The sequence below is a fragment of the Eutrigla gurnardus genome, assembly GCF_963514095.1.
Source record: "Eutrigla gurnardus genome assembly, chromosome: 1".
NCBI classification, from domain to species: Eukaryota; Metazoa; Chordata; class Actinopteri; order Perciformes; family Triglidae; genus Eutrigla; species Eutrigla gurnardus.
The window spans coordinates 29,295,598-29,316,589 of NC_139915.1; the positions used below are offsets into that span (position 1 = coordinate 29,295,598).

At 43.4% G+C, this 20,992-nt stretch overlaps 1 protein-coding gene across 9 annotated transcripts in view; it reads left to right on the forward strand.

Annotated features, from left to right (window-relative positions):
• The window catches only part of nav2a (neuron navigator 2a), a 204,699-nt gene that overhangs the window by 114,275 nt on the left and 69,432 nt on the right, over window positions 1-20,992 (forward strand). For 5 of the 9 annotated variants that reach the window (XM_084001805.1, XM_084001809.1, XM_084001802.1 and 2 more), the window contains exons 2-7: window positions 1,902-2,019; window positions 5,341-5,393; window positions 14,673-14,745; window positions 15,591-15,858; window positions 16,080-16,136; window positions 19,201-19,334. In XM_084001805.1, the coding sequence (XP_083857931.1) occupies window positions 1,902-2,019; window positions 5,341-5,393; window positions 14,673-14,745; window positions 15,591-15,858; window positions 16,080-16,136; window positions 19,201-19,334 (703 nt within the window). The remainder of the gene's footprint in view (window positions 1-1,901; window positions 2,020-5,340; window positions 5,394-14,672; window positions 14,746-15,590; window positions 15,859-16,079; window positions 16,137-19,200; window positions 19,335-20,992) is intronic. The other 4 variants (XM_084001807.1, XM_084001810.1, XM_084001803.1 and 1 more) reach the window with 1 other exon arrangement.

Genomic DNA, 20,992 nt, shown 5'->3' on the forward strand with positions numbered 1-20,992 from the left:
AAAAAATGTGTTTTGAAAAGTTTATGACTTAAAAGGCAACTTGTTCTGACTTGCCCACTTCCCCTTTTTCTTTCCTCTCACAACCTCACCATATCCCCCCCTCCCTCCCCCCGCTTGGCCTCAGGCTATTTGACCCCCCTCTGGGTTTTTACCTCTGTGACTGACAGCTACCCATTTAATTACACTCCACCCCTCAATTTACCTGCCCAAAACTACTTCAAAGAAAGCTCACACAGACACAAAAGCTCTTGGAACATTGCACTTCCTTTTCCCCATGACCAGCTGAGAGTGTGCATTGAAAGGATAGAGCCTAATCCTGCTCATTGAAGGCTTTCTAGCTCCGTGTGTCACTCAAGAGGGTTTTTTTTAACTGTGCATCGTGTTTGGGTATGCAGCTTGTGTGATTTTAAACGTCGCTTCAAGGCTCTTTGTGTTTAATGTGTGGTTGTGTACTCTCATAAACCTTCTGGATTTGAGCTTGTGTGTGGAGATGAGTATACAGTATATATGTGTGTGTGTGTGTGTGCATGCCTTTGAAGTGCACACACCTGTTGTAAGCCATCATGAGAGCGGTGATTCATCCGATGAGTAGCGTGACAGAACAGCTCCGGGTCTGTTTACAGTACAAACACAAAGAATGGAGGGTCACAACAGTGTCACACACCTCGCCACCACCGCCATGCGTGTTTGTGTTTGACCTGAACAATGCTGTGCGCTCATTCAGCACTAATAGATGCACTTGGATTTCACTGTAATTCTTGAGGAAGTTTACATGCACGTTATAATTACACGTTGCCGGGAGGAATTTGATTTCACAGGATATCTGACAACGTGTGTTTATGGCCTGTTTTCTCATCATCAGCTTTCAGCATCCATCTCTGCAGCAAAACACATTATTGGGGCATCTATGATGTGTTTTTTTTCTGCTGATCTGATTCGTGACTCAAAACTGGGACACTGAACCATGGTTTGGTTTGGTGATCCGTTGCACATGCATAGCCTACAAATGTCTCTCTGAAAAACCCAGCTTGAAAAATCAGAGTCGCTGCCTACATGAGGAAAGACAGTAATCCGGTTACTTGCATGTACCAGTCTCTCCTCCTGTCGTCTTATTCACCTGACTGGCGTAGCCGTTTTTGGGTTTGTGTGGAAACGTGATTGAGACACACTGCAGAGGGAGAGGCGTCTTAATTTAGCCGAGCTGTCGCACATGTTTCCAGATCCCCGCGGGGTGGAAACTGCTCTGAAGTTGCACTTGTTAAACAGACTCTCTGTCAGTTTACAGACAAGCTGCACAATCAAGATAGACACACGAGGTATCAGTTTCTCCAAAATAACTTTGTCTTTATTAGTAAAAATCTTCTGTGTGACTTCACTTCAACCTTTGCGTGCCTTTTTTTTTTATCTCACCAGAAATAGAAACTCTTGATGAGAGTGAGTGAGTAAGTAAAAGAGAGAGTTGGGCGACTAATTATGAAGGAAGCTATTCAGATTATTCAGATGCTTGCTCTGCCCCTCTCCCCTCCTCCCCCCAGGCAGTGAAGGGTCTTTTCTGTCCCCAGAGAGTGATGTCAGCATGGCCCATTGAAAACAGCCGCCGTGCGCTCCCAGATGAATGCCCTGGTTGAGCACAATGGCCCCAATTTGAATACCACGCGGATATATGCCAGATCGGAGCCCCAACAAAAGAAAGACGGCTACTCTGCTCCCATTCAACCATGTTGTTATTTTATTAGAGTCGTAAAATTCGCTTCAACCATTTATGCCTTTTGTAGTTTTCAAGTGTTTATGGAGTTTGAAACACGTGGACGACGTCCTGACGGGGTTGCCCCTCTTCTCGGACCGGATTGTTTTTGTGTTGGATGATATCTGAACGGCGTGGTCTGTGTTTGTGACCACAGATCTACACGGACTGGGCCAACCACTACCTTGCCAAGTCAGGACACAAGCGTCTGATCAAGGACCTGCAAACGGACGTCGCAGACGGAGTGTTGCTGGCTGAGATCATACAGGTCGTGGGTAAGGAAAAAACATATATTTGTTTCTAAATTCGGTAAATGTGAGTGTGCTTTGCTCATGTGAAACATGTCATTAATTACTTTTAAACACATGACCGGTCTTTACCAAACAAAGTTGCATTTCTTTTTTAAAAAAAGGACTTCATCATCAGATAAGTAGCTTAATAATAAATAATCATACTATTTTATGTCCAGTATGAAGCATGCAAAGAGTGTATATACTCCTGCACTATCGAATAGTTTTCTTCCAGTTGAGTCAGGACAAAACAAAGTGCAGGTTTGCACTGAGGCTCATGAGTGAACTCATTTGATCTAGTTCAGAAAAACTCATAGGGATCTGGTCTTATGTAATTGTTAGAGTGCTGCAGGGATAACATATTTTTTTCAGCCAACCTGGAAGTTAACATCCTGCTGGATCCCTTGACAAAAAGCCAATGTGAATTACTTTCCATTAAATGTTGCATTATTGCTGCAAATAAACTCGTGTGGCAAACACAAGTTTATGAGCCTTGCATGTTGTGTTCAGCAAAATAATCCTTACTCACGCTGCAGTCATGCTGAAAATACAAGGAGAATAAGACAATGTCACAAGACTTGACATCACCACCTGATGACGTTAAGAAGTCTCATTTCTGCCTAAAAGCATCATAATTCATGAGTGGGGTATTTACTGACGTAATTTATTTCATAGGGCAAAATTTCAGCCATCGAACAAAAAACCCATTCAAACTAGTGAACTGGATTTAGGACTAATTTCTGCAGCACTCCTCACTCCCTTAGCGTGAATGTCTAACAGAAATATGTCCTTAATCTGCAGTCAGGGTAGATATTTAACTACTAGAAATTAAAAAAAGGAAATTAAATGTAAGAAAGGCAAATACAAGCTCTTTTTAAACCTAATGAAACAAATTCTTATTTTCACAAATGAATTTCTTTGTATTTTTAAACGAATCATGAATAGATAAGAGGTTTGTAATTAAATGTGTTGACGCGACAGCAGAATATGAAGATGTTCAACCTAGTGTGAGCTGTGAAAGTTGGCCGTACGTCTGGGTTTCTGACCCTTACTTACTCGTCTTCATCATCATCGCTCTTGTCATTGTGTCCGACCGTCCTCGGCCTGTCATTTCATGTGTCGAAAGCCTGGAGGCTGAAGCGGGCTGACACCAGCTGACCGGTGACTCAGCACGGCACTGACTGCTGTCTGCTCCCAGCTCTTCCTCCTCCTCCTCCTCCTCCTCCTCCTCTTTGACCCAGATTTATGCTTCCCAGGGCTTCGTCCTGCACAGAGACGACTCTCACTGACTCACACTGTAGCGGCTGCATGTGATTGGCTTTTCAGAGTTGGATCAGGCCTGGGGCATTTTATGCAATGTATGTGAAATGTATTGATATCACATGCTGAGCAGCCTCCTTCTCTCATGCGATTACTTCACATTGGCTCCAGCATCCTGCTGTGATCTTGGCTGACATTCAGAGCATTGCTTTTAGCAGCAAACAGCTATTTTCTCAACGTAAAGATGTAGTGGAGTGTATCTACCTGAGCAGATATAAAGTCTTTCTCACTTTGTGTGGGTTTTAATCCATCATCCCACTTGCTTTGTTTACATAGCGTGCCTTTTATTGCATCTGTCACACATGCTAGGTGGGATTTACACTGCACTCCTACGTGGGTCCAGCTGTTATGGAAGCATTGCTTGCTTAGCGACTACAACAGTCAATCCTGCACACCTGGATGTGAGGAACTGAGCTTGTTGTATTGTAATATTATCAGCCCTTTCCTGAAACACACCTGGGAACTATAAACTCAGGAATTAAAAGGGATATTATCCCTTCATCCAGTGCTTTTTGTGTTCTGACAACATCAAGCCTACATACAATATATACACTCCGACAGCTGAACACCGCTGCTCTGCTCTGATATTAAAAACATGAGCAAGAGCCGTCCATTCACCTGTTCTGCCTGCCGCATCCTGTCAACTGGGGGAGAAAAAAAAACAACCTCACACCACATAATCGCTGGTGAAACCGGAGCAGCCTGCTGGTGTCAGAACAGCCATTCTGGGACCGGATGCAGCACGGATGTGTTTAGCTATTTGACCGACTAACACCGAAGGTCACGACTTTGGAAGAGGGAAACCTCCTTCAGGCCACCGTTAGCCTGATCTGTGACCTTCTGAGTTACATGTCCGGGTGATGATTTGTGAGCTGTTGCTCACTTTTCCTGCACTAGTCGACCAGCGCACAAATGTGTCTGGAACGTTTATTCTGTGCATCTGAAAATCACAGAGTAGCTGTCTCTTTATGGGTATCTGTCACCACATTGTGCAATTTGTCAGGAAGCACACAAACCATAACCAGCAGTAGTCGTGTCAAATAATTTATCATTTGTTTTGAAACATATCTTTAGGCTATTTTTATAAGAACGGAATGCTATTTGAGATACTTTTGCTACCATAGTCATCTTGATGAGATTATCAAAATCTCTGCTCCACACTGCATTATTTTAATAATGTCCCAGTAAAGACTGTTTACTTTTTCTCTCCTTTTTCTCCTATTTTACAGGAGGAAAAGAGTGGAAGCATCTTTATCTCTTTTAACTGGATAGTCTTTCATATTATCCCCTACACCTTTATGTTTTATTAAACTTGAATCCATTAAAATTTAAATCAGTTAAAGGGAAATATCTGGTGCACATATGAACCATCCGAGGGTCACAAGTCAACATAGCTTTGTTTAAAGAGGTCACTATTTGGGAACCACTTTTGTCAGCATCCATTGAGTCCCCAGCCTGCAGGACACATTAAAAGACACTCTGTGTTTATTCACCGGACAGGAAGAAGGAGTATTTTCTCGCAGGGTACGTGGTCCTGGGGTGGAGCTGCACCGTGGGCCCTACCGCGCCTCCTGATGCAGGACTCCGTGCTGTCGGCACAGTTGTCAGCTGCGAGCTGACTATCGTGTCTCAGCTGCTTTGGGCTGGGCCCCTAATAGATGGGAGGAATCCTTGACACCCAACACACACACACACACACACACACGCCCCCTTTGAAAAGCTCACATCTCGGTTGGGCCCCCAGCGGCCCCGTTCCCATTTGCTGCGACCAGATAGTGTTTCATGGCTCAGCGGGAGGGGAGAAGAGTGGGAGGGCCGGGGGTCACCGTCAGCGGCAGGAACACCTCTGCTCTCCTCACTCAGCCAGCCACGGTCTGGGACGCACTCAGGGACTAAAAGAGAAGGTCATCAACCCAACAAGCTTGAAATCTGTCCTTCTCTCTTCCTTTATCCCTCTGTCTCTGCCTCCTCTTTCTGCCTCCTCAGCCAATGAGAAGATCGGCGATATCAATGGCTGCCCCAAGAGCCGTTCTCAGATGGTAAGTGACCTTCTTGGTTTATTTTGGCAGGACGTTGTGAGATTTACCTCTGTGTGTGTGTGTGTGTGTGTGTGTGTGTGTGTGTGTGTGTGTGTGTGTGTGTGTGTGTGTGTGTGTGTGAACACTGCTTTGATGCCCCATCTCACAGACTCATGTGGTCCTTGCTGGGAGCTGCGGTGAAAAAAAAAAAAAAGACTGGTGAATAGTCAGTCCATTTATTTTTACTTTTGTGGTCTTGCGGGCTGCCGTCAGTGAAACCTCTGGCTCAGACTTCTGGCAGTTGGCGCTCAGTTGAAAGAATTGCAGGCTTTTGGTTTTGGGGCCAGTTTTGCCTCATCTTGTTACACTTGCAAAGGGGAGAGCGTTCCTCTCATCTCCACAAAGCAGCCAGGGAGCATCAGCGCTGATGGAAATGTTTACAGACGGTTATGATTTTTTTTTAATTCCACATTTGACATGAAGCTGAAGTGGGATTTCCTTTTGTAAACGCTGCTGGTGGGATTCCTGTGTTTTCACAGTGTGCTTTGAGCCGACCGTGCCCAGTCCAGGGCTGCCCTCCACTGAATGTGAAGGGTCGTAAATTGGGCCAGTGTGCCAGCTGGGGGGGCTATTTTTGGCCACCAGCCAGACTACTGAAGCCTCTCAAAGCACTAGAGAGAGAGAGAGAGAGAGAGAGAGAGACATACACGCCCATAGTTAACAACTGAGGAGGAGGTGGAAGCACAGCTGATCACTGAACCCTTCCCTTTCATAGCAAACCCATATTACTATACTTATGAGGATGTCCTGCTGGTCACAATGTTCCTACTGCTTCTTTTTGTTTTCAAAAGTGCTGTTTTTACGTTTTGATTGTGTGAGCTTGTTTTTATTTATTTTTTTTACAAAAAAATCTCCCCTTTTGTAGATAATAAACACTCAAAGTATATCAGTCAGGGTAGTTCCTTAATTTAATATAACTGACAATATAGAGCCTGTGCCACTCTTTTGGGGTTAACCTAACATTGGTCTCAAATAAGACGCTGTAGAAACTCTAGATTTATAAAAGTAAATCTGAGGCTAGAATTAGAAGCAGGAACTATTATAATGTATAGAGTATGTCTTGTTTTTTTGTTGATGATGAAGAAACAATCATGAATGTATGAAGCAGAATGACGTAACGTGTTTTATTCTGCCGAAGCAAAGACGAAGAGAAAAGTAATTGTGAACGCCTGATAAGGTCTTTCTGACCAAAATGTAGCATTCAGAATCTACTGGGAGCTAATTAACCGCATGTGGATTAATTTCTGATGAAAGACAACAAAGGGCATCGGTTTTTATTTCCAATTATCCTCAGGTTGTGTCATTGGGAATGAACAATAAGCACTTTAAGTTTATTGAACTATCATGAGTGGATAGCGGATTGAGACGAAAGTCTGCAACATGACCTCTTATTGTAAAGCCAGTACTTTTGATTAATGAGTTTTTGCAGTGAGCTGATTGGTCGGTAGTAGAGGCGTTGGCATGTTTTGATTTGATGTTCTGAAATGAACCTGCTTCCAGAGCAGGTCGCCCTGCAGCCTGTGTAACCATGGCGATCCAGACCAGTTAAAAGAGAGCCAGAAACCTGAGTTCAAATCACTCCGGAAAGACATGTGAAAATGGCTTACCCCCCTCGGTACTTCCTGTCCCACTCACTATCAATTAGGCCTTTACCCATTAGCGCTGATTGCGCCCCCCAGTCGCCTGTAATTGAGCGTTTTTCCCTCTTTGGTCCCAGAGATCTGGACGTCTCTGTGGTTTTGTTGTGCTGTAACCAACATCCTGTGTCGCCTCTCTCACATCCAGCCTTGCTTTTAAAGACAAGAATATTACAGGATACCGCTGAGGCAAATCAAGTGGTTTCCAAATAGATGATAAGCCTGTGATTGTTCATAGATAGTGTTTGTGTCAATCAAGAGGAATAACAAAAGAAGACAGAACAACACAGTGTGCATTCAAGCAATGGGATATTGTTGTGTTCTGTCAAAATCTGATTCCATAAGCTCAGATGTTGTCGTGCGTCTGCGTGAGTATATTTTTGGATCGCTGCATTTAATCTCAGTAGGATTGTTAGCTTTAAAGCAAAATCTGACGCACTCAAGCAGTGCTAAGGGCAGGTGCAACCGCAGTCATTATGCAAATGTGTGCTTTGTGTTGTTGTGCTGTCAAAACAAACACACACACACACACACACACACAGGTCCTGAGAGTTTAGTTGGCAGCTGGGGTTGAGGACTGTGAGAGCCCACTTTTACTGCACTTGATTTCATTGCTTCCAAACCCCCAAAAAGCTTCCAAAGCTGCTGCCAATTACCGCCACTTAACTTAACCTCCGTCTGTAAACGAATAAACATGGAAATAGGCTTCCATCAGTGGAAGAAAACCGTAGCACTCCCACCTCACTCTCACGCTAGCTGATTAGCATGCTGGCTACCTCGGGCCGGAGTGACACTCGTGTTTTTACAACTGTCACATCCTCGTTAAACGGACCCCCGTCGTCGGGTCGTTCCTTTGCCACCCATCAAGCCTCTGTGTGTGTCTGCATGTGTGTGTGTGTGTGTGTGTCTGTGCCTCAGAGCGAGGGTGTTGAGTTGACACTGAGCTGTTAAAACCACACAGGATGCCAAGCACCCGTAGAAGCAAACAAACAAACAAGTAATCACACGTAGGGAATCTCTCCTCCAAGCACCCGGTGTTAAAGCTGCAGCTTCTGAAATGTACCAGCTTTCACCTGCAAGGCTGTGGGAAATTAAACAAGGCTTCACAGAGGTGTTGCTGTCAGCCAAACATGTCATCATCCTGCTTTTATTCAACACTATTAAAAGCTGGCGATGGATTCATTTACTGCCGATATTATGGGCCGACGTTTTGAAGATGAGCAGAATTAAAAAGGGAATATTTCACTGGAAGAAAGCGGCTCGCATTAAAACCGGCAGCCTGTTGTACCAGGAAGCTATTACCTCGGAGAGATCTTGCTGTTGATTTTCATAATGGGATTTTCCAACGCTGTAATCACTGCAAATTAAATTCCTTTCGCTTCCGTTGTGTTAGGATTGAAGTGACAGATATCTGGAAACACGAACATTAAAAACCAACATTTTCTGCATGGCTTAAGTCAGGCAATTTGGATGAACTGACCCATTAAATTACATTACTTCATGGCCTTCAGTAGATTACATTTTGGACATTTTATACTTCTATTTACAGTAGAAATGTATAGATAATTGCGTATTGTGTTCACAAATTCATGGTTAAGCCATTATTAAGGAATGAGTAAGAAATATAGAGTGAAAGTGGGTTTGTATTTATTTAAAGGGGACATCTCATCAGCTCATTTTAAGGTTTTTTTTTTTATTTGTTGTGAAAAGTTAACCCACTGTGGAAATGCCTTAAACTCCTCCAGTTGTAGAAAGAAGTCTATTTGCATGGAAGTCTATGAGAAAATTACTTCTCACTTGATTTATTATCTCAGTAAACACGACTTTATGGTCTCAGTCACTGGTTTCAAATCTTCTTGATGTTCATTTGGTAAATTTGGGTCAAAATTTGAAACTTCAAACCATAGTTCACAAACCGATGGGTGACGTCATAATGACTATGTCCAATTCTTCTAACTATTACCTGTATTCCTAATACCCGTGTGCTGGACTGGTTTATCCTCTCCAGTCTCTTGCTATAGAGGATGAGGTGAAGACTGACAGATAGCTGCTGTTTAATGGCCTTGATGAAAAACTGACGAGGAAACATCAAAAGTCACGGAGGAATGTTAAATGAGGCTGCAGCTCTTCTTCTTGTGATTATGTGGAGTTTCTCTACATCTCTCACCCTGGGTTTCACCCTCGGGTGCTGTGTCACTTTAAACAGCCACACAGTTATTAAACGTGCTTCTGTGACGCAGACCAATGTGTTGTCGATAGGTGGTGACGCTTTACGCAGGTCAGACGGACAAGACCCAAAATATGTTTTATTAATGATTCAACGGGCTGGTAAATGTTTGATCAAAGGGAGCGGTGTGTGTGTGTGTGTGTGTGTGTGTGTGTGTGTGTGTGTGTGTGTGTGTGTGTGTGTGTGTGTGTGTGTGTGTGTGTGTGTGTGTGTGTGCGTCAGCTGGACAGAACTCAGGTGATCATAGTTACCGTTTCTAAGCAACCAAATATACCAAACCTCAAATCTTAATTTCAGAGGGCACAGACCTTTATTGAAATATAGATGGCTTAGATGGCAATAAAGAAACAGCACCTAAAGGGGGTGGACAAAATAAGGGAAACACTTGACTGAGTAATAAGCTATGTTAATGTTTCTGTGAGTCCAGTGTCTATATAGGACAGTATGTAAATTAAACAAGGAATAATCCCATAAAGTGGCTTTTTTTAAATGAAAATATGTGTTTTTCACACAACAAATTAGAGCAGCGTTGCTTTAATTCTGCAGTTCAGCAGGGAATAGTTCATATAGCTGGAGGAACGTTTTGTTTTTATTTGTGGAGGCAGACACTGTCAGCCTGAGGATACTTAGCAAAAAAAGAACGAAACTGACATAACAGTTTGTAAATCTTATGGGGAGAGAACAGTAAGAAACATATTTAAATATGCAGAATTAAATGAAAGCACGCACACTCTCACTTAACTTGATGAATAAAGACACAAAACAGCAAGTCTATAATAAGGCATTTGCAGAAGCAGTAAGACAGAATACACTGCCTGACGTTGGCGTGTGTGATTTTTAATCGTGACGTGTTTATCATAGCTGTTGGTGCATAATTACATATTTTTATCAATAAGCAGTGAAACACAGTGCTTCCCTGAGGGGTTTAAACCTCTGCATTAATTTATGTTAGTCAACAGAAGAGAGTTATTGAGGTAGATGTCAAAGTTCAGCAGGTGAGCTGCTCTTAGATGTAATGTGTAAACCTCCTGAGGGATTGAGGGTGTGCGTGGGCAGATACCGACACATTTAAGCACACAGTCATACAGATACACACTTATGCTGACAACACGTTGTCTCTCAACTATGTTTGTGATCAGAAAATAAACAAGACCCAGCAGTCGGAAAGTTGTCGGCAATAGAGTTGTCTCAGACTGAAAGATCAGAGTCAATCGAGTCAATATTTGGATTTTCCCAAAATATCAGCTATGTGCTAATCATGTGACAGTATGAAGTCTCTGATCAGACCAGAAACAATCTGGAACACCTTTACTGTTGGGCCTTATGCAAGCTTTATCATAGATTATTTTGGAGCAATACATGATTCCTGACAGTTTGTTGTACTTACTTTTGCTTTTACCTCACATTTGTTGTCATAGCAACACTGTCGTATTCCCAGATCTCCGGTACGAATGATTGGTCGCAAGTATCAGATTAGTCAAGTTGTAATCAAGCGGAATGATCCTTTAAAGGCAGATGTGAATCCCGGTGCTTTAACTGGTGTTGAATAGTTACGGAGCTGCTTAGCACTTAAAGTTTTTGTTGCTCATTATCAGACTTTTTCTCAGGGGGCTAAACAGACCTGCAGCAACAACAACCAGTCTAAGTTGAGCCTGTGTTGTCTGTCGGTGCTGCCTCTGAGGCTTGTTTCATTCTGAGAAGTACAACGTTTCTGTTTTTGAATACAGATATTCATTGCTTCAGATCAAGCTATCAGTAACGTTGATTTAAAAACATCGGTCTCCGTATCGGTCTTCAAAAGCTCCTATCAGTCAAATCCTGCTTCAGAGACGTAACACTCTAGCTCACATACACTCCCTCCCTCCCTCGCTGTCTCACACACACACACAACAATAGCATCCCTGTGATGGGAAGAAGTGTTTGTTCAGAGGGCTGTCGGCAGGCCAGACCGCCCCACGCTGCTGCCGGAGCAGAGCAGGAGGTGATGGCGGCCTGGAAGGAGGCGTGAGGCCGGGCGAAGCAGTCACACTGCAGGAACGTACCACACAGCCAGGCAGGGGGGAGCCGCTTCAGCACTTCTGAGGATTCGTTGCCGACTCTCCCAGGGCTTCTTTAGAGGTGTTTCGTTCTGTCGATCGGAGTGTTCTCTTGACTGTGAGTCTCTGCATACTTTGTGTGTATATACTGTATTTCTGACGTTTTCTTGAGTTTATCCATCGTCTCAACATTAAGTTTGTGGAGAACAGAATAGAGACGAGCCTTCAAATCTTAGTGATGGAGCTTCATCATGTAGTGATACAACTTTCTTATTCCTGTTTATAACTGGTTAAATGTCAAATATATTCACATCTATTTAGTCTTTAGTCTCTTTTTTGTGTAATATGTTCTTTTATTAATTGGTTGAGACTTGTTGATTGACACTGTTTTTTAATGTCATAAATAATGACAAAATTCCATCAGATATTGTATGAAACCAAACCGACACCAACTTATTTTGTTTCAGTAACGGTTTAAAACCCCAATGCATTCTCTTCAAATCTACATTAAATAATATAAATAATATATTTGCATTTGAGAAGTTGTAATGTCAAATTGTTTACTTGATAGTGACTTTGGCATGAAGTCAATGTTCTGTTTGTCAGACATTTAAAAGAGAAAATGGTGAGAGAGTGAAGGGATGACGCACAACAAAGATTCCCAGCTGAACTTGAACTTACTTTAATTCAGACTCCTAACAAAAATTTGACCTTTTTATAAATAAAGTTGTGATATCCAACAATAATTGGTTGCACAAGGGAGAGTTCTTTAGGGACAGATCCTAGATACATTGATTGGTCTCCTTATTAATATACAGGTTATGTAGAGTAGCTGACGGCAGATTGATTGAGTTGTTCCTTCTCTGAGCCTCTGCAGGTTTTAAATGGCAAGAGGTTTCAGCACGTCTCCCTCCTGCGAGGCGGCGCTTGGAAGCATCTCAGCAGGGACGGGCCTGGCATTTTTGATGGGCTGTCTTATTAATGAAGCATCTTGTCTGCAGGCTGCTGCTATTTAAACTCCAACTGTACCGGGGAATGTGGGCCCGTAGGGGAGCAGTTCAGTCGTTCAAATGAAGTCCAGGCCTCTGGGTATGACGGTGGGGACGGATGAGTAGACGAGAGGACAGAAAGGCTCATGTTTAAAGAGTGTGGTATTTAGAGAGAGAGGGCCACGGTCTGCATTCCTACTCTTCCTGCATTTTCTGCTGTATCATCTCTCGGGTAGCATATGTCAGCCCCTCTAACAACTGTGTGTGGGATCAGAGGTCAAGGAATCGACAGGAGGGGCAACACTGCTGGTTCAACTCAATCCGCCAGCCCTTTCACACGCTAACGTGGCTCAGAAAGACATGGAGTCTGAACTAGTAATCATGAGGTGGATTGATTAACAAGAATGTGGTACAAAAGTGAAGTTTATCACTTAGATGATGCAGTAAGATGTAAGCAAACAAAGCAAGTCTGTTACTGGATAGATTTGATAATAACCCTGGTAGTAATACAACTGTTAGGGATCAGGTGTGGCAGATGTGATAATCTGGTTAGTAGTATAAATACTACCAATGTTGGTATTGGATCAGCAGAAAAAAAGGGTGCAACAATAACTTTTAGGGAAGCCCCGATCAAGCTTTTTGGACGTCGTCAGGCATTTGTGTTGTTGTTTTCATTTATTATAGCAGGTCTAGTTCCAGTTTCGTTCACCACCGTCCAGAAGAAACCAGCACTAGAGCAGCACTAAAGGACCAGTACCAACGGTTCCAGTAGCATCAGTATGTGTGTGTGTTTGTATCAGATGTTCCCGTATTAGAATAAGGGCGGGTGTAAATTAGTTTGTACTTCAGCCTCTCACTTCACAGCCGGATACTTCCGTACAGGAGAACCACAGAGGGAGCTGTAGGTCAAGCTATATTTAGCCGGCGCACATTAAGTGTAATCATGTCATTAATCTTTAGCGAGCGGGACCCTCCCGGTTGCAGCCCACACCCGGTCTCGTTCACAAACGGCACCGTTGATATGTATTGTATTTTAGAAACCACCTGGAGTATCACTGCTCTATATCTGCACTCCCTTGGCCGTGAGATTCTGTTTCAGCTTACAGCGTATTATAAACATACGCCGTCTGGCAATAAATGTGCTAAAAAAGATGTAGCATCTCTTTCACCTTTTGTGCATACTGTAAAATGCTCTTAAATGTCCATTTCCAAGTCAATTCTCCAGTTAATTGCCTCGCCTAGAGTACCGCCTAACAGTCAGAGCAACCGGCTGTGCCGTACTGATATCTTGTGTGCTCTACCTGGTGTGTTTGCTCATCGAGAACAACAGTTGGTAAACTTTGATCGCACGCTCGTCAACCCGCCGTGACTCTGCTCGATGACTTGTTTTATGTGGTTTACTTTGCGATTACGTGGGCCTGCCCGGCCGACTCGCTGCATAATGGGTCACATGGGTCTCCAAACAAAGCCCGTCTGCCTATCAAATCCTCTGGCAGGCCGGTGACAGCTCAGCAGTCTACTCAGGTTGCCATGGCTGCTGTCATAGCAACTGTGTCAGTGCATTTTGCCCCCCTGATGAAAGTCTGCTTAGTTTGAATTATGTTTTGACTGTGGAACTGTGTGGCCAATGTGTTTTGAGCTTTGCACAGCAGGATATGTAGAAGTCAGTCACAGTTCATAAAGCATGTTTTATGTCTGCCAAAGAGCTTATGGTTACAGTTCCATTTGTTTAGCTTGATTTCTCTTTTGGATATCTCTTTGTATTCATCCATAAATCCGAAAATCCCATTAACAGCCATGACAAAAATCAATTTCTGACATTTGTTTAATTAATAAAATGTTCTATATTGATGAGCATATCGATAGGAATGAAACTGGAATGTTTGGTCTAATGCTTCTCCAAAAATCATGGCACCGTCAGTCAATCAGCCTAATTGGCTGTTCAGTGCATTTTGATGCAGATGTGCATCCAGATGCAGATTCACCATTTAAATGAGTACATCGTACATTAAAGGATTGTGAGGTTGTATACATTTCCTGAGTACTTTCTAAGATTACAAGTGTATTTACTGCCAAATCAAATCCAATACACATAATTTATTGTATCATGATGTCATTGTTCATATTCAGCACCTCTTTTCTGTACATTGTTACACCTTAGAACATGATGCTGTGCTGCCAGCTTCCTTTTTTCGATAAACATGTAGACGCTCACCAGTTTTACCATTACGCTCTCAGGAGAAGCCTGCACCATCCAGACCAGCATGCCTCCCCATATTATACAAATATGCAAATGTGAATGGAAATGTGCAGGGCTCTGTGTTTTACACTGTCTGTGTCTTTCTGTCCAGATTGAGAACATCGATGCCTGCCTCAGTTTCCTGGCAGCCAGAGGAGTCAACATCCAGGGTCTGTCTTCGGAGGGTAAGCTGGACTCCTGCACTTTTACCCGGGCCAGGCCGGGCTTAGCTACTGAACTACTGCTATGGAAAAAAGATAAAGAACGAAGACTTTTTATTGGCCTGCTCTTTTTCCAAGACACACTACATTAATGCCAGACAGTACACATTAAAACATTTAGGCTCAGCAGGGGCTGATTACACCATATATAAATCTAATGTACCAGAAAGGCCACAATAGTACCGTGTTAAAATGTAACATACTTCAAAAAAGAGATTGATTGTGGCTTAAATGTTTACATCCCATTATTCACACAAGGAACAATAACAGTGTGAATCAGTGGACTGCAATGTCCAGAAAGAACATTGGGTCATTTCACGGTTCAGCCGAGTATTTTTCCTCTTTCAGTCCAAGAACATGCAAGTAAGATATATTGGAGACCCAAAACCAGCACATTTCATTGTATTTGTTGTGTTTCCCGGCTGCTGAAGAGGAAGAGTACTTGCTGCAACTCGAACTCTGTTCCCTAATCGAGTCAATCTCAGTTAGAAAGTCAGGTTACGTCTTGCAGGTTCTTCTAAACATTATGTTCAGTTCAGCTAAAACTAGTGTTAGTCTGCAGGATTAAAAGTGAACGGATGCATGAGCAATGAAGGTAAAGGCGATCGGTGCCACCTTAACGTGCATTGGTATTAATGAGCTTTTCTGCTTGTGAGACCACATTGAAGTAAGCAGGTTAAGGCAATACATTGATTCCTCATTATCACATTATAACAGCTGTCATGTAATCTATCCACCTTTAGCCTTCTTCACCTCACCTGCCTTTTTCCTTTCTAATAATCCACGCTGTCCTTCTCCCTGACCCGCAGAGATCCGGAATGGTAATCTGAAAGCCATCCTCGGCCTCTTCTTCAGCTTGTCCCGCTACAAGCAGCAGCAGCAGCAGCAGCAGGCCCAGCGACAGACCTCCCAGCCCTTTCTCCCACCCACCGCCCAGCCCCAGGGCACACACCCTCCCCTGAGCCAGCAGTGCAGCGCCCCGGCCCAGCTCAGCGCCCCGGCCCAGCTCAGCCACCCTACGCATGGGACTCCCGCCCACACAGCCCAGAAAGCAGCGCAGGCCGAGATGCAGTCCAGGTGAGTCTCGCTGGCGCGGTGATACCCTGTCTGGCAACTGGAAATATAAGCAGTGTAACCTTGAATCTGGGTGAATGGGTTCGTCTCTTTACTCTTCACTTCTCTGCTGTTTCTGCTGTTCTAATCCATCATTGTGTCATTTCTATCCTCCTGTTCACGCCTCCTGTCATTTATAACTGTAAACCTCTTCCATATCTCTCTTCTCTTTTCTTCTCCTCTAGGGATGGCTCCCAGAGTAAACTGCTCAAGTTTTCCCTTGGTCAGAAAAAGACCTCTAGGTCAGCTTCTTCTGCCTTTCTGTCTTCTTGCTCCTCCCTCTCTTTCCTGCTCCTCCATACCTCCATACCTCCTGTCCCGTCCCCTTCCTGGAAATTACAAAGGTAGAAATTGCCCCTAATCAAGGATAACGTTTCTTTCGTACTGCAACGAGGTTCATGTTGCTTCCTTGTCTCTGATTTGGGGCAATCTCTACTACAAGCACTATCTATTATGCATGAGTTGTAGTGTTGAGCAGATAAGAACTCAAGCTCCAGGCTGCGTTTTCGGACGGGCCTGTCTGTCTGGCAGCGCGCCTCATTTGGCAAGCCTGCTAAATGGGCTGTGAAAGACCTTTAGATAACCCTTAAGTAAGTGTGTGTGTGTGTGTGTGTGTGAGGGGGGGGTTGCTTGACAAGCACATCCCCCATATAATGTGACATTAATAATTAACGTGGCTGGATTGTGTGTCTGTAATATGTGCCGTTGAAGAGTAGCGTTTCACATTTTGCTCTTTTCCAGCATGCCGTGTTGTATTATGTGATGATGCACCTTGGATTCAGGATGTGGTTTTGCATGCTGCCCATCCCAGATTCTGTCAGTAATGCACCTGACCCACACCAGCCCCTCTCCAAAGCAATGCAATGGCTCCACCGTCTGGTTCGCATGTGTAACTACAAGATGAAGAGTTGAGGTTCTCCTTGGAGCTTGGCTTTTCTAACATGTTCTCTTTTAAAGGCCACAGTCAAAGAGTGTACATATTTAAGTTGAGCTGCATTCTTAAAAGTGTTTTACTGTCGCCATATGATAGTAGATTTAACGTTTAAACTAAAAGATAGCTTGCAGAACGCATAAAACCCCCCTCTAGACTAAATGTAAAGGTATTGGTCATTTCCTGCCAGTGCAACAGTAAGCGATGCATTTCACGTATGTTTTATAATTTTATTATATTCTCAGAGTTGAGTTTTGACGTGTATATCATATCTCTTCTTGACAGGAAACACATGCAGAGATGTGTACTTGTTAGTTTTGACACATTGTAGTCCATAATTATCTTTTGAAATACATTTTTTATGTATTCATAAGAGAATATTTCTTCTATATCATATCCAAAGGGGGGAGGGCAGTAGACTGACTGGCCCCGGCATAATTGAAAGCCAAATGATCCTCGGCTCCTCTTGACTAAACAATGTGGTGAAACCTATTACCTTCCAGTGGACAGATAAATAATGGCCCGTCAAAGTGAATGGCGCGCCGGAAATGAGAGTTTCCATAATGCATACAAGAGCTGAGAGAGAGAGAGCTGTAATCTGCTTATCGGCATCGGCCTCGCTCTCCCAGGATGACGATGAGGAAGGTGACGCTGTCGCCGCCTGTGAATTAGCATTTCATTAGCTGTCAGATTACAGCTTGGTTCAGACCTCACCGAAGGTAACAGATCGACTCACGATATGGAATCCAGGTGTCATAAATTTCCCCCATGCCCTGTCCAATCCATGAAATAAAGGAGCCGGACGAGTACTCTGAAGCTCACGCCTCCCCTGGGACCGTTCAGCCCGTCCAACTCACTCAGATACGTCCACGCTGAGCTCATCTGTGTCCATTAGATTACTGGAGGTGCACGGAGGGAGGCGGGGCCAAGCAGTGCTGCAGGAAACACTCGCTGAGTTTACATTTATGAAGTTGTGTGTATATTTTAATTCACAGACATCCAGACAGACTGTGAGCCAGATATAATGTTTCTAAAGACTCTAAAATACCACAAAGTAGTAAAAAACAGTTCAGGTCCGCAGGGTGACTGAGTGGTTGGTTTAAGCATTGGCTTGAAGAAGACATGACCTTGCAGTCCAACAAGAGGGCAGGAGTGGAAATCAATAAGTAGGTCAGAAAAAGTTTTTATTGTGGATTTTAGTGCATCAACTTCCTTTGGCATCGACTGAGGTCACAAGCTGCAAATTCACAACGTGGAAAACGAAGCCAGAGTGACGCTTGTGTGGGATGATTAAACATGCTCATCATTTCTGGCAGGCTGCTCATATCCTTTAATAGAATCATAAATATTAATAACTTTAACTTTGCACTGAAAAAAATAGTGGATGAGTAGATCTAAACGTAGCACTAGTTTCTACTTAAGAAATATTTCAGAATTTACGAGAATGCAGCAAGTTCGCCTAAATCACTCGTCCAAGCCACAAACAAATCTGCTCATACAGGTGGTTCTTGAGTGATCTTATTACGTTTATTCTGTTTGGATGTAATTGGGAAGCGGGAGAAGCCGTGGGAATCGAGCCATGAGAAACATCATGAGTGTTGTGGGTCACGATGGACCACATCAGCCCTGATGTTTGGACCTGGCATGGGACACGCTGCCTCCAGCCTCCTGAGTGGATTCCTCCTGTATCTCCCTCCTCAATCTCCTCACTTAATTGAAGCTATCTCCCAGGCTCCTGACCTAACCTAGACTAGCTCGCCAAAGCCCCTAAGCCACTGGATGAGATTTCCATGGCCCCAGGTTAACCTGGTGTTTGGATGGAGTCTCTTATTCAGTGCACAAATTAAATAGAAAGCAATAGCCTTAATGTTATTTAGATCTTGATAGCAACTGGAGGTCTAACGTGGTTTAAACATTTATCTTTCAAAGGAACCCTTTAAGAAAGATTGCTCATGATTTATATGACGTCTTGCTCTTGAAACCTTTGTCAGTGTGTAACACTTTTCTTAATACACAGTAGTGACATAGCGGCTGCTTCTGCCGAAGAGATGTGAAGTGATAGCAGATCTGTGACGTCTTGTTGGATGACACATTTCTCCATACAGTAACATGTGTTCACTGCCTTACTGTTATCAATCTGCATGGTCTGTCCTAATTAAGCGATCCCCTCCTGTTTGAATATAGAAGCGGTTGGATTTGTCCCAGCAGAATGTGTTGAATGAACCTGCATTAACCAAGTGTCTTCCTTCAGTGTGTGAGATGAAGGCTTTTATATCAAATATATTCTTTCTTCTCTCTCTCTCTCTCTCTCTCTCTCTCTCCCTCTCCCTCTCTCTCTCTCTGTCTCTCTCCCTCTCCCTCTGTCTCTCCACCAGACTTCCCGGCCCCTCAGCGAGGGTGTCTACTGCCGGCGGTGACATCCCTCCAAGAGGCTCGGCCAGTGCTGCTGGGAACAGACGCAGCCAGGGCTTCAGTGACAAGACCAAAGCCAACTTGCACCTGAACAAAGGTAAGACTCATGTTCAACCACACACACACATATATACTTCTCAGTATTATGTACGGATTGCTGTAAAAAAGCAAAAACAACACTATTATAATGCGCTTTTACAAATTGTAAGTTCGGTTAGTTGGAAATGCAAGTTTGCTGTGTTGCTGTGAGACCAAGAAAATATCATGCCAGCTCTCAGCATGCGATGCTGCACCGAAACAAGTGTTTCCTTTCAGGAGAAAACTCCTCCTTTTCATTTTTCAGGTCACTTCAGTTAACTCGGTACATTTATATTTCATGTAACAAGGAAAGAGCGTTTTCTTTTTTTTTTCTCAGCTTTATAACAAACATTCATTTGTTGGATGCTGAGGTAAATATACCCTCCGTGGCTGTTCTGTAAGTAAGGAAACAATTCTGCTTCTTGGACCAGTGGGACAGTGGGACAGTGAGGTGATGAGCTGGGATTTATTGGAGTGTTTGTTACGATACTCTAGACTGGTTTCATCCCCACAGGTTGAGAGGGTTAATGTTGGTGTCGGCTCCGATCTGAACCGTTTTTTGAGTTTGTTTAACAGTCATCGTGGTAATGGTTGGTCTCATGCAAACAGCATATTTCATGGGTTTGTTTCTGATGATAAAGGACATATTTCTTATGGATGTCAGTTAAATATTCTTTACTTTTTCATAGTTTTCTTTACGTTTAGTAAGGAGGATAAGGAAACGTTTCACTCTGCTGCCACTGGACTTTAGCAGCAGTCAAACAATCCTGGAATTGACTGGAATTATTACCAGCCGCGACGGTGACACTGGTGTTGTTTCCAGCTTGTGAGTCTGTGTGTGTGTCATTATGGCAGATTTTGTGGATGTAACTGTAGCAGAAACTGCCACAGAAGAGGATTATCAAGTGTTGACATATGTATTTCTACACATCGTGTAGTAGAGATCAAAATGAAGGCTAAGTTGGAGGATCTTTTTGGTATTGTGCTTCAATAACCATGAGGCTTAAGGCTACCTTTTGATATTTAATAACCGAACCAGATATTTGTGTAGCACTATTGTTATGATGAGTTTCACTTGCAGTTGGAGACAGAAATGCACTTTCACATGTTTATTCTAAACTCTTCTGACCCAGTTTATCTCGTGCTGTGCAGTGTTTGAGTTCTGCGGCATACAAACTTGTGAGTCTGTGTCGGCAGTATATTTAGTTAGAGAAGTGTTGTCACAACTCAGTGGGCCAAGGCTTTATATAGACTGTGTTAGTGTTCACAGTCTAAACTCATTACCCTCCATTAGACAGAGAATTCTGACCGCCCAGAGAGAGAGAGAGTGTGTGTGTGTGTGTGTGTGTGTGTGTGTGTGTGTGTGTGTGTGTGTGTGTGTGTGTGTGTGTGTGTGTGTGTGTGTGTGTGTGTGTGTGTGTGTGTGTGTCTGTGTGTGATTGCCTGTGTGTGTGTGTTGGAGAGAGAATCTGTTGTCTTAAAGTGACAAAGTAACTGGGACCAACACTGTGAGCAGCAGTGGGACACTTACTCTGATGTGCGGCTCCATTGGAGATGGGGGAGTTTCTAGTGGACAGTGTTTCTGGATGTTTGTGCATCATATGTGTGTTTGTGCATCATATGAACAGCGGCAGTGTGGAGCAGTCCAGCATTGTGGGAATTGTTATTTTTGTGCAA